General features: G+C 27.8%; 2 protein-coding genes across 6 annotated transcripts; both read right to left on the bottom strand.

Annotated features, from left to right (window-relative positions):
- Window positions 1-228: 228 nt before the first annotated feature.
- Window positions 229-3,791, bottom strand: LOC137831381 (FKBP-like peptidyl-prolyl cis-trans isomerase family protein). 5 transcript variants are annotated; one of them, XM_068639037.2, is made up of 8 exons: window positions 3,634-3,791; window positions 2,551-2,730; window positions 2,412-2,446; window positions 1,957-2,050; window positions 1,701-1,761; window positions 879-924; window positions 591-661; window positions 229-495 (listed from the first exon to the last, which is right to left on the bottom strand). In XM_068639037.2, exons 1-8 carry the CDS (start codon window positions 3,696-3,698, stop codon window positions 391-393), a joined length of 657 nt encoding a protein of 218 aa, XP_068495138.1. In that variant the 5' UTR covers window positions 3,699-3,791; the 3' UTR covers window positions 229-390. The 5 variants fall into 5 exon arrangements, with proteins under 5 accessions (XP_068495138.1, XP_068495139.1, XP_090160148.1 ...); XM_068639038.2 differs by having other exon boundaries at window positions 1,701-1,756; XM_090304022.1 differs by having other exon boundaries at window positions 1,701-1,756; window positions 2,412-2,453; window positions 3,634-3,781.
- Window positions 3,792-5,210: 1,419 nt separating this feature from the next.
- Window positions 5,211-9,048, bottom strand: LOC137831380 (calcineurin B-like protein 3). Its single transcript, XM_068639036.2, has 10 exons — window positions 8,833-9,048; window positions 7,893-7,937; window positions 7,655-7,809; window positions 7,246-7,328; window positions 6,978-7,037; window positions 6,346-6,454; window positions 6,133-6,185; window positions 5,969-6,049; window positions 5,739-5,851; window positions 5,211-5,537 (listed from the first exon to the last, which is right to left on the bottom strand). The coding sequence occupies exons 3-10, from the start codon at window positions 7,776-7,778 to the stop codon at window positions 5,480-5,482; spliced, it is 681 nt and encodes a 226-aa protein (XP_068495137.1). The 5' UTR covers window positions 7,779-7,809; window positions 7,893-7,937; window positions 8,833-9,048; the 3' UTR covers window positions 5,211-5,479.
- Window positions 9,049-12,138: the final 3,090 nt, after the last annotated feature.

The raw sequence follows: 12,138 nt of genomic DNA, 5'->3' as shown, positions 1-12,138 counted from the left end.
TTAATGGATATTTTTCATGTTAACTTATTATTGAAGTTATGTTGTAATTATGTTATAATCATCCTTGATACATGAGCATGAGCAGATGATTCTTTGGCAAGACAAAATATCCACACAAAGTTGGAAATTTATTTCTGTCCTATTTTATAGCTTTAGTTTCCCAGACGTTTCTAATTTTATTAATTGGGTCCTTTAAAATTGGCTTACATAATCTTGATTTATGACATATTAAGAAAAAAACAGAATTAATCATTAAAAAAAACTAAAATCACATATTTGTAACATCTAAAGTATTCAATTGGAATAATTTAAATATAATGAAATAATACCACACAATTATGATATCTAAAAACTGAAAGTAGAGTTAAAAAAATATATATTAACAAATAATCAGTTGAATGCAGGTGATGGTGGAGGGCTCAAAATTTTCAAGAGTTGAACTTCAAAAACCAAAGGTTCCTGTGCATGAGAAAAAAGGCTGCGACGAGGACCAAACTGCAATTAAAAAAACACAGTTTGCAATTTAGTATTACAATCAAATTTAATTATTGAGAATTTGCATTAGCAATCAAAAGAATATATAATCTAACCTCTTCAGGTATTGGTTTCAAGTTCTCATTTACATATCCTGCTGAAGGTGGGATCAATGCTCTTCTCTTCCCTAAAAGTACAAGTAAATGCCACAAACAAAACAATAACTAGAATGATAATATTAATTAATATACCTTAATTTAACATGTTGTTTTTATGTCATGTCCATTGTTATGTTCAAATATTGTTTTAAAGCATGTTAGAAACATGGCGATAGATTGCATGCCAAAGTTTGGAGTAAAATGTATATAATCTCATGCATGTCAGTGACTCAGTGAGGAACATACCACCAACTCTCATGCCAATGAGGACCTCTTTTAAGCCCACTATCATCTGCAGAAAAATGCAATGCAATTAGTATAATGTGACCTCATAGATATCAAATTGTTTACAGAAGAAGAAGAAGCAAGAATTTGAATGTCAAGTGATCAATAATATAATCTCATATGTTAATTGGTGAAGTTGTTAATGCAGAAAAATAACAAGCAGAGTAAAAGGGAATAGCCATGTATTATCAGAAGTCAGGGCAGAATTTTGTGGTTAATGGAATCCTCAACCATGAAGAATGTTAGATAAACTTAGTCAAAGATGATTAGAGTTAGGTAGAAACAAAACGCCTCCACACTCAACTGAATTGTCTTGTGCATTTTACATGCTTCTTTTTCTTTGTTCATCAACAGAGTTCTTTTTCTTTTTCACAAGAATCAACATGCTTGTTTTATTACCAGCATGCATTGACATTTTTCTTTTTCTTTTTCAACTTGGAAGAATGTTAGAACGAAATAAACAATGATTGAAGTTATAACAACAAAACACCTCCACAGTCAAATTTGTACTGTGCATCTTTACATGTTTGTTTTCTTTTGTTTCTCAAGTATCACCATACTTTGAAATAGAAAAAAGTAACTGCAACTCTAGAAGTTATTGAGCAAAGTAGAAAAAACATGACAAGAAGGACCTTTGTAAGAGCCCCCTTCTCACTTTTTTCTTCATTTGTTACTTTTCCATTGAATTCAAGAAAAAAATGACAATACAACCTTCTTTACATTTGAATGGTAAACATATTAAAGAGATCACTGGACCCTACAAGTTGAATGAAAAAAACTGACCTGGTTCTCGTCCAAGGGAAGTGTAACAGGTGTACTTTCTCCACTGAATTGATCGACTGTACTATCATGAATTAGAGTATGAAACCATGCAACAGTAAGACAGGTTTGGGTCAGATAAACTGGTTTAAAGGAAAATTAAGGGAGAAAAAATGAAACTAAAAATTAAATGGTTGTATGTATTATAATCTCATAATGATTTGAATCATGACAATCAGTAAAATATCATGTCAATGAAAAATTCCCAGTTTGCAGTTACCTGAAAACAAAGTATCCATTTGCACGCCTGCATACACAATTGAATTTAACCACATCTCCATTATAAGCTTCTGGTCCTTCCCCTTCAACAATATCTAATTTGAAAACTTTATATAAGTACCTATTTATGTACAAAGACTTGTATGGATAGCTTGATATATTTCCATCAGAAAGAATAGTAAAATCACTAAAATGCATAAGATTTCAATGATTTTATCAACAACCAAGTATATTCAGTCCTATTTTTGGAGAAACATGGATGAAACACAATGGGATGTGGGAAAAAACACATACACACTCAAATGAAAACAAATAGGGTTGTTAGTCTTTCCATCAAACAAGAATGAGATTCATCAGTGTGAATCCTCAAAGTGTTTTTGAATCAACAATTTCTCTCATACATACATGCTTCATTTTACTGGAGGAATACAACATGGAAGTTTTAAAATTCTTTACCTTGAATTCTCACTCCACTTGGTAGCTTCAAAGTCCTAGATGCTTCACGTAAAAAATAGTAAATCACAAATCAAAATACACTAACATTTTTTCATTTCACAAAATAAGACTAGGGTAAAAAAGGGAAAGACAGACAAACCGCATGAGTTCAGGTTCCTTCATGTCTGGCATAATTGGTGCAGCCAAAGCAGGAGAAGCATACCATATCATATGATTAATCCCCAAAAACTGAAGTACTATCCTTCTAGAAAATCGCTTCACTGTTAAAATGGAGACTTTGTTAGACTCAACACAGCTGAGTTTTGCTTCCTCCAAGCACCTGAATTTATAGAGGTTTGAAGAACTTGATCAACAAAGATGCTTCTCAAGAAGCTTGATGATAACTTTATGCATTAGAAAAATCCATTCTGAATTAAAATATAAGTAATCAGGCTGTGTTTGGTTTTGTTGAGGAAAACTATCCCCTCCACATATAATGAGGATCAAAGATACAAGATAAACGCAAAACACCATCACAAAAGAAAAATAGCAAAACTCTCCCCATTACAAGTTTTTTTCATAAATCACAGAAACCCTCTCCATTATATTACCACCCCTCTCTTTTAGGGTGGTGACCCCCTTCCTGGATTGGGTGTGTCTTTTATCTTCAAGCATAATTTTTGAAAATTTGGATTGATTTTCACAAAAAGTTTGACCTCTTTCAACTTACTCTAGCAAACTTAATTTCATGGTATGTTCAGTTTCTCCAGCAAGAAGACTATCTTGCATTTGACTTGAAGTTTCAATTGAAAACAATATCGAGATTTTTTTTTTGGAAAACTCTGTAAAATGAAATTCATTCAAATTCAATCTTAGGTTTGCAAACTTTAATCAAATGATGCACTTATAGCATATAATAAAACCATAGAAATTCTATTTACTTCCTTTTGCTGCTAAAGTTGGCTTAATTTGCCAAAGGGGATATAATCGGAGCAATATAAAGCAGGGTAAAACTAGTGCACTAAACATTGCAGGGTAAAGTATGATGTAAAATACAGATTGGGAATTATATAACCAACAATTAACTGATGGCATCACAGGGAATAATGATAGCAATTCATAAGAATAGTGGAAAATAAATTTAAACATGAGAACAAAATAATGAGCATTTCAAGGGTACAAAGAAGATGACATATTTGGACACAATTAGTGAGAAAAATGAGATTGGAGAGAAATTTCATACCTTGGAGATGAATATACAGAAGCAGCAGAAGGAGGTGGAACTAAGAGAAAAGGTAGAACTGCCATACTCAAATTGAAATTTGAGAATTAAGGTTGATACTTGTGTTGTGTGGCCACTGAAATTCAATTCTCAAACAAAACATTATCTCTGTCACTCTATCCAAAAGTTAGGTACTTGTTGATGAGATGGACCCACCAACTCAAGAATTAGTAATTGTAAATGCAAAGCCAAAAAAAGGCAAAAAATAAAGACAAAATATTGATAATCTTGTACTCAATTTTTCAATTGATAAAATGAAAAAGAGATAAATTATGATTTTGAAAAGTATTTTTTAAATTTTTTTGTTTTGTTAAAAAAATTATACATTTTTCCATTACAAATATAGCTTTTTTTAACTTAATTATATTTTCTATCCATTTAATTTACTCTGTGTTAGAGTTTGATTCTCCGTGTTTTTGTTTAAGTCAATTAAGTTTTTGTTTTTAAATTAAGCGAACTCGGTTTTTTTATTTATTTAAAGCATTTAAATTCTTATTTTCATTTAAATATTAAGATTTATTATGCATTTGAGGTATATATTTTTTAAAAGTTCGGAAAATTTATAGTGAAACTAGAGTTTGATAACTAACAAACAATAATTATAAGATCTTACAATGAATAATTGAAAGAAGCGTAGATTTCATGCAACCTTTTCAAACTAATTATGTTATTTAAAAATAATAATGATGGTTGAACAACTTAAATTTACTTTTCTTACATGTAAAATTGTCTTTCTCGTTATCTTCGTATATGTATATTATTTATAATAATAACAAAAATATCATCAAATAATCATTAAATAAAAATTAATTTCTAATTTTTAAATTTTTAGATACAAAATAATAGTAAAATAATAGTTGTAATAATAACTAAATTAAAGATCATTTAAGAAATTAAAAAAAATAATTTGTAAACTAGTTTTTATTATTATTAAATAATTTCTAAATTAATATATAATTAGCTACCAAGATTTTAACTACCAATTATTTAGATTTTAAATTTAGTAACAAATAATTAAATACGAATTTAAAAATCATTTAACAATAAAAAAACTAATTTAGAAATTAAAAATTTATATAGAAATCATTTAACAATAAAAAAACTAATTTAGAAATTAAAAATTTATATAGTCCTCGAAAATGGTGTCTAGACACTATAACAATTAATTATTTAATTTCCTTGTATTGAATGAACATTAATAAGCAATTAAAATAATAACAAATTTCAAAATCAAACTAATAATTTTTAAAAAAACTAACAAACATTTCATTATTCATTCCAATCATATTTACATACTATAAGTATTTAATTGGTCTAAAGTTAAAGAAAATATATTTAACCCAAAACTTTTATCGTCCATATTTTTGAAATAGAAAAACACTACAACATTTCCAAAATAAATAATAATTAAAAAAAAAACTACTAGGGAATGGTCTATTTTTAAGAACTGAGTGAGGTTTTTTTCCAATTTCAAGAACTTCAAACATATTTAAGAGAAGTTAAAGCATTAAATAAAAAAAAGCTTTAGTTTCTAAATATTTGTGAATCACAACCATCTCCATCAATCAATATAAAATATAAATCACAATTTAAAACAAACTCTACACAACCTTCCATCAAATCCTAGTTTTGAAAAATGGGAACAAAATCTGTCTGGAAATTTGAAGAAAAAAATGACAAAGAAAGGCAGCAAAAGAATCCACAAAACAAAATATATTATTCAAAGATGTAAAGTAAAAGTGCCATGCCCTTTTCTACACAAGTGGCCCTGCAGCCCAAAAGGATGAAACCATGGGAGAAATTATCTTCAAGTATCGTCTACTTGTGAATGGAATACAAAGCTTGGGAATGTTGTGGTGATGTCCCTGCTCAAACACAACATTGAAAAGGATATCAGAAAAGCCAAGTGTAAGACAAAGGACAAATGAAAAGATTTGATCATACTTTTTTAACAAAGATTTAACCATGAACAGTTATGAAGATATAAAGGTCAATGTTATTTTGCTATGTCCACTTGGAAAGTGTAGTGCAGAAATTGACAAGAAAGATATAAGTTCAATAATTACTTAAGATATTGAAGGGTCATGTTCTTCAGAAGTGATGGATGGCGCAGAACAAGGTTTCTCCACTCTTCCTTGTCAATCTTGCCATCATGCTTTGTATCTGCTTCCTCAAAGGTCTAAAGAAATCCAAAATTTAATGTTAAAACCATCCAAGTGAGTTTTGAAAAAGAGAAAATGAGACTTGGCACAGTTAGAACTTAGAAATGTAAGTGATAGAAGAATGGGGTAAAAACCTTGTCAATTATACTTTCTATAACATCATCTGATAGGTTCATGCCAGATTCAGCAAGTGTAGCTACTACCATTTGCTTCACCTGCATAAAAAGCCATACAAAAATCAGGCTTCTCTGGAATGAAGAGAAAAACAATTTAGAATTAAACAAACAACGACTATTACCTCTTGCCTTTCAATAAAACCCTGCTGCTTGAGATCATACAGTTGAAAGGAAACTGAAACATGATATCATTTGGGTTTAGTGTTGTTTATTTGAAAAGGTCGTGAAGAAAATTAAGAACTTGGTTTCAATTATGCATCGTTCTAAAATTTAAAAGATGAACACAGACAATTCATGCTAAAATTTACAAAAAAAAAAAACTCCTTACAACATACATTCAATCTTATCATCAATAGGGGCATTTGGATGGAAAACGGAGAGAGCACGAGCAAACTCTTCAAAACCCAGTATCCCATTGTGCTTTGTGTCAAACAAATCAAATACCTAATAGAGTTAGAGAAAAATTCATGAGATACCAACCACAAGGAGTAATGTGATGAATCAATCTTTGAACAAGTTACAAAATATAATGTTCAAAAATATTTAAACTGGAAGGGAATATGTGAGAAATAAAATGTATAAACAGGGCATGCATTGTGTGCATACACTACTTGTGCAAGTAAATTAACTATTTCATACTGCATTAAATATGCCATCTTTTTGTTACATGTACAAACAGGCACATGCTAATTTTTAAAATAACATCCTTTCAAGCTACAAAAGTTTAACATAATTTTTGCATCCTCATGTTCTGTGAACTATTCAAAGTTAGTATTATACACAGATCAATGAGAATAAATTATAAAATAGAGAGAGAACTGAACATCTAGAAATGAGCATGAGAACCAATTTTTTTCTGTGTATCTGTGTGGATAATAACCTGATATATGACCATAGAAAGAGACTTTCATGCTTCAAAGTAAAGATATTTGCTTAGGAAATCAATAAAATGAAATGAAAGCAATACCCGATCAGCAAAAAGACTTTCTTTTTTATTTGTCTTGAACAATGCCAACTGAAACTCTTCCTGCAAAATGATATCTAAAATTGAATATAACATCTGATATCTGATAGAGTTTTTAAAACTAAACCCTTCAAAAGAAAGCAAATGACGAAATAGAATATACAGCATACATACAGAATGATAAATAAAACTTAAAATTAGACATGTACTTTCTTTCATTGTTGGAAAAAAGCTCAACTATGTGAAATATAATGCCCCAAAACAGACAAACCTTGTTAATCAACCCATCATCAATAACAGCACTGCTGATCTTTTTGAAGAGCTCATAAAGTGCTTCTATTTCACTTACACTGACTGCAAAGACAAGAAAATGTATAGCCATTCTTCAGTACAAATATCACGTATTTATTTCCTAGCAGCAATGTTAGAGGCAATAGAATCCAGCATCACAAACAAAATAAATATATCTTTTATACTATTGCTTTTCCTTTTTTGTTCATCGCCACTAGTTATATTACCTCAGAATATGATGGAATAATAGAAGATACAGGATTTCAGAAGTCCATATTCTCAGGCAAAACACATAGGTTGAAAAATCAGAATTAATTTGTAATGCAATTATGTAAGAACAAAAGTGACAATTAATGAATCATAAGCATAAAGTAAGGGTAAGTGCGTACACACTGTCTCTCTAGCAAGAAGTTCAGGATCTTCAAGGCCTCTTGGCTGGTTATATATGTCCAGATCACAACATCTCAATATGGAAGCAAATAAAGGCTTAAATCCCTCTAAGCACTGCAACATGATATCTTTCGCAAATCAGAACACTCCATAACTGTTCCAAGAACAAATCAGTTAGAAATTCCATTTAGTTCATCCTTCATGAAGTCATCATAAGCATGCACAAGGCAACCGAACCTTTTAACCATTTCCAATCCTGGTGAAAATCCCAAATGGCAAGATCTGAAAAGGTAGCAACAGAGAAAAACAAACCTAGTTTTAGACTTGAAACATGATATTGATGACATTTTTATACCAGAAAGTACCCAAATTGAAAATAAAACCACCAATAGTTCCACTTTCAACCACAAGCACAATTAAATTGAAATTGAAAGTACTTATCACCACGTACGTACTACAAGCATCAACATTCAAAGGCTATAAACTGTGCATTGCTTTCTTCCTTTCACTTTGAATCACATGAAAACGTGCATATAAATTCATATTTCAATGATGTATGTAATATATATTGACACTCCTTAAACTCGTTACAAAATGTTTCGATGTTGAAGTAAATTGCCACATATATTTAATAAATTAATAAGGATTAAAGAACTCAAGATAGAACCATCCATAAACAACTACAAAAATAGAAACAACAAACAAAACCTTACTCAACAAGATGGGGCAATGCTACATTGGTCACATGCCCATATCAAAGACCAAATTTTCAGTAACTCCGTAATCTTCAAAACACACACATAAAATTACTGATAATTGACAAACTCAGAATCCATGATCCCACATCAAGCTCCTCACACAAAACCTCTCAAAATCGCCTTGGAGCAACCCCAGATTCAAATTTCAACATCCCCACATAAAAAGAATTACAAACTTTCAAGGTGGCCAGATTCTGAATTCAGGGCAATTCACAGCTCACACATATCCACCACCTTACAAGCAAGAAAAACCCATCGATCTATGTGAACCAGCACCGAATCAACCCATAAAATAAAAGAAACGAAATTTACAGAAAACTCAAGAACCCCACATAAAAATACACCATAAAATCATGTTATGCAGCTTCAACCATGATTGAAAAGCAAACAGGCCAAGAGGGTAGGGGTAAAAATCAGACCTTGGAGGCAGAAGATCAGGCAACAGAAAAGGAAAAAGAAAGTGCGTAGAAGATTTGAAGAAGTGAAGGGTTTGGTTGGAATTAAATGGAATTTGTGGAAGTGAGATGGATGATTGGAAGGAATGTGTTTATGAAGGTGACGCAAGTAATGTTGTCGATGACAGATAGAGTACAACCCACAAGAACCTCTGACAAATTATTTTTATATCAAAGGTTAACTCAATTTTTCATATCAAACACTTATCTCTCCAAAATTAATAAATACAAGATAAGCTTTCTATAAAGTATTTCAAACTATCAAATAATCACAGGTTGTTGCAGATTTTGTTTGATTCCATGTCTTGTTACTAAATTATTGAATTTTTTATAGTTTAATTCAAAACTATAATTAAAACTTGAATTTTGAGAAGTGAGGCTTTCATTCATGCTATTATATTATCATTTTTTTTTTACTTTTTTCTAAATTTTAATATGTTCTAACAATTTTCAGTTAATATCTATCTTATTAAATCATAAATATGTAATAAACTTATCTGTTGAAATAACTAAATATAAAAAATAACAGAAATATACAGGTTCGTATGGTACTTTGTATAAATTTTAATTTTATTTAATCAATCAAATATATTTTTTAGTATTTATAATTACTCTTTATTCTGGTTTTTATTTATGGATATTTTATTTCAATTATGTTATACTTTTATACTGTGTATTTTATTGTTCATCTTATACTTCATTTTTAAATATTTTTATCATATTTAAAATAAAATAAAAATAACATACTTTTAAATGGAAATCCATTATACCAATTAAAAAATAGTATGAAATAAATAAAAAAATATCAAAATTAATATTTTGAAGCATAATGTTGAAATAATACAATAATGGAAAGAAATTGTGTAATATAAAAATATTCATAACTCAATAATAATAAAAACTGATTTTATCATCTATCATATTCATAACTTAATTTGCCCTTCTAATTTTTAACCCTAAATTAAATTTTAATATTGTATTGAAAACTTTTAATAGTTAATTTGTATTCTATAAATTGTTTCTTAGAAGAAAAAAAATCAAAATTATGATTTATATATTCAAAGATGTTTTAATACGAATGTTAAGTATGATACGATTTGTATTTATTCTTATGACATAAATTAGAATACACAAATTTAAAAGTAAAATCGATATTATTTCTCTCTAAATATTCTTAATAGTAAATATTCTTAATATTATTTATATTCCCATATTTAAATAATATGTTGTTAATATAATTAATATTACTTATCCTTTCAATAATTTCATGAACTACTCCCCCACATTCTCATATATTCTCCTTCGATCTTTTAAAAACTACTTTATTTCATTTTTTATACATTTTTTTTATTCTTAACTATGTTGTTAATTGAAATTTAAGTTATCTAATATTATTTTTTTATGATTTTACATTCTTATTTAATAATTTATATTATCTTGTGAAAACAATATAAATATTTGATCATGCAACACAATATAAATATTTGATTATGCCATGTTGCATAAGAAAGGAACTTTTAAAATTAAATATCAAATAAATTTATACTTTTTAAGCTTTTAAGTTTTCTTCTAATTTTTTTAAAGCTCTTAATTCACATTTTTTTATCACATATAATTGACATGTCTACTCAATACCTAAATTTATAATATCATAAATTAAAACACTTATTTTTCAAACTTTATTCTTAAAAAGTGCTTTTTAAACTAAAATAATTGACCAGACATGTGTGCTAACCATCTTTCCTATGTGTGACAATGTCTTAAAAAAGGAAAACGTAATTAACAATTTTAAATGTAATTATAACTAAAATTAAAAGAAGTTTACAGATAATACAACAAACTCGTTTTACTATTAAAACTAAATAATATATTATAAAAAAATCATTAAATAAAAAATAATTTTAAAGATAAAAAATAATTAATGTTATAAACTAAATTATATATTATTTTAAAGATTTAAAAGATTATTAGTATCTAAATTAATTAACATTATTGATAAATAATTTTTAAATTTGTATTTAATATTAACCATCAAGATTTTATATATTAATTTTATAAACTAAATATTAATAATTTATTAAATTTTTAAAATAATATTTAATTTAATTAATATAGTAATTAATTATTTTTATTTTTAAAATTAATTTTTATTTAATAATTCTCTAATAATGATAAGATTAATTGAGTTGAGATAATAAAACGTCACCGATAATAATTAATTATTACATAGTTAGATATTGTGACAATTACTTGAAAACCATACTAAATATGTCATATAGTTGAATAGATGGTGTACAAAATTTCACACCATCAAATATATTAAAATTAAGCTTTTAATATTACTATTAAAATAGTTTCAAGAAGAATAAGGACTAAAACTTTAGTACTTAATTATATACATTTCAATAGACAAATATTTATTACATATTATATAATATAGGCAACATCTTAAAAAATAAAAATTATTTTGGAATTAGAAAATGGGAGGACTTAAGCAAGGGTAGGTGCAACTACTAGTCTTACAACTAACAATTTATTTATATTTCTTCTTTTGCAAAGAAAGGTAGCAACTACCATATATTTTCATCACTTGTTCTAAGCTTTTGGCTTCCATAAGTGAATTGCTTTGATGTCAATTATCAATCTCACAAATGAATAATAAGCACAACTATTTAAAGCATATTTGATTTGAACATTAAAATAATATTAATTTACAAAATGCTAAGAGATTTTTTGTACCTTTGTTGTTTGAAATGTTTTGGTTTCAAACCAAACCAAAACAAGCATGTTCATGATTATATGAGTCTTGCATTAACAATTATATCATGTAATTATGTCATGTTGTGATGATTGAAGGGTGCATGAACTTTGTCCCTAAAGGGAGTTTCAAGTTAAAATTGATTTCCAACACAATAATGACACAACCATTTCATTGTCACAAAATGTAAGTTGAAAAAATCAAATAAGATGAAGAAAAAAAATAACAACCATCATTAATGTAAAATATTTGGATGATAATAAAATAATGACATCATAAAGGATAAAAATAAATGATGTTATTCTATTTGTCATTTCATAATTGATTCATATTAGTTCAAAAAATGTTAAATTCTTTTATAGGTACAACATTTTATTTGATATATCATCACTAAGACTGTGTTCGTATCTATGGAGAGAAAGACGTTAAAACACTATTCACAATGAAAAGAGCTGAAAGTCGCCTAATAACAACAAAAAAAACACACAAATCAAAAAAAAAAATTTCATGCA

This window comes from Phaseolus vulgaris, chromosome 6, assembly GCF_051622355.1.
Source record: "Phaseolus vulgaris cultivar YP4 chromosome 6, ASM5162235v1, whole genome shotgun sequence".
Lineage (NCBI taxonomy): Eukaryota > Viridiplantae > Streptophyta > Magnoliopsida > Fabales > Fabaceae > Phaseolus > Phaseolus vulgaris.
Note: the sequence above shows the minus strand (reverse complement) of the source record. Positions and strands in the feature narration are given on the sequence as shown.

Excerpts from the sequence above, each read along its gene's own strand:
- LOC137831381 (XM_068639037.2), bottom strand. The coding sequence starts at position 3,698 with ATGGCAGTTCTACCTTTTCTCTTAGTTCCACCTCCTTCTGCTGCTTCT. Across the intron at positions 2,447-2,550 it reads AAGGAACCTGAACTCATGCG|GACTTTGAAGCTACCAAGTG; the intron begins GTTTGTCTGTCT and ends TGAAGCATCTAG. Across the intron at positions 1,762-1,956 it reads AATGGATACTTTGTTTTCAG|TACAGTCGATCAATTCAGTG; the intron begins GTAACTGCAAAC and ends AATTCATGATAG.
- LOC137831380 (XM_068639036.2), bottom strand. The coding sequence starts at position 7,778 with ATGTTGCAGTGCTTAGAGGGATTTAAGCCTTTATTTGCTTCCATATTG. Across the intron at positions 6,455-6,977 it reads AAAGTCTTTTTGCTGATCGG|GTATTTGATTTGTTTGACAC; the intron begins GTATTGCTTTCA and ends TAACTCTATTAG. Across the intron at positions 6,050-6,132 it reads GTTTTATTGAAAGGCAAGAG|GTGAAGCAAATGGTAGTAGC; the intron begins GTAATAGTCGTT and ends CTTTTTATGCAG.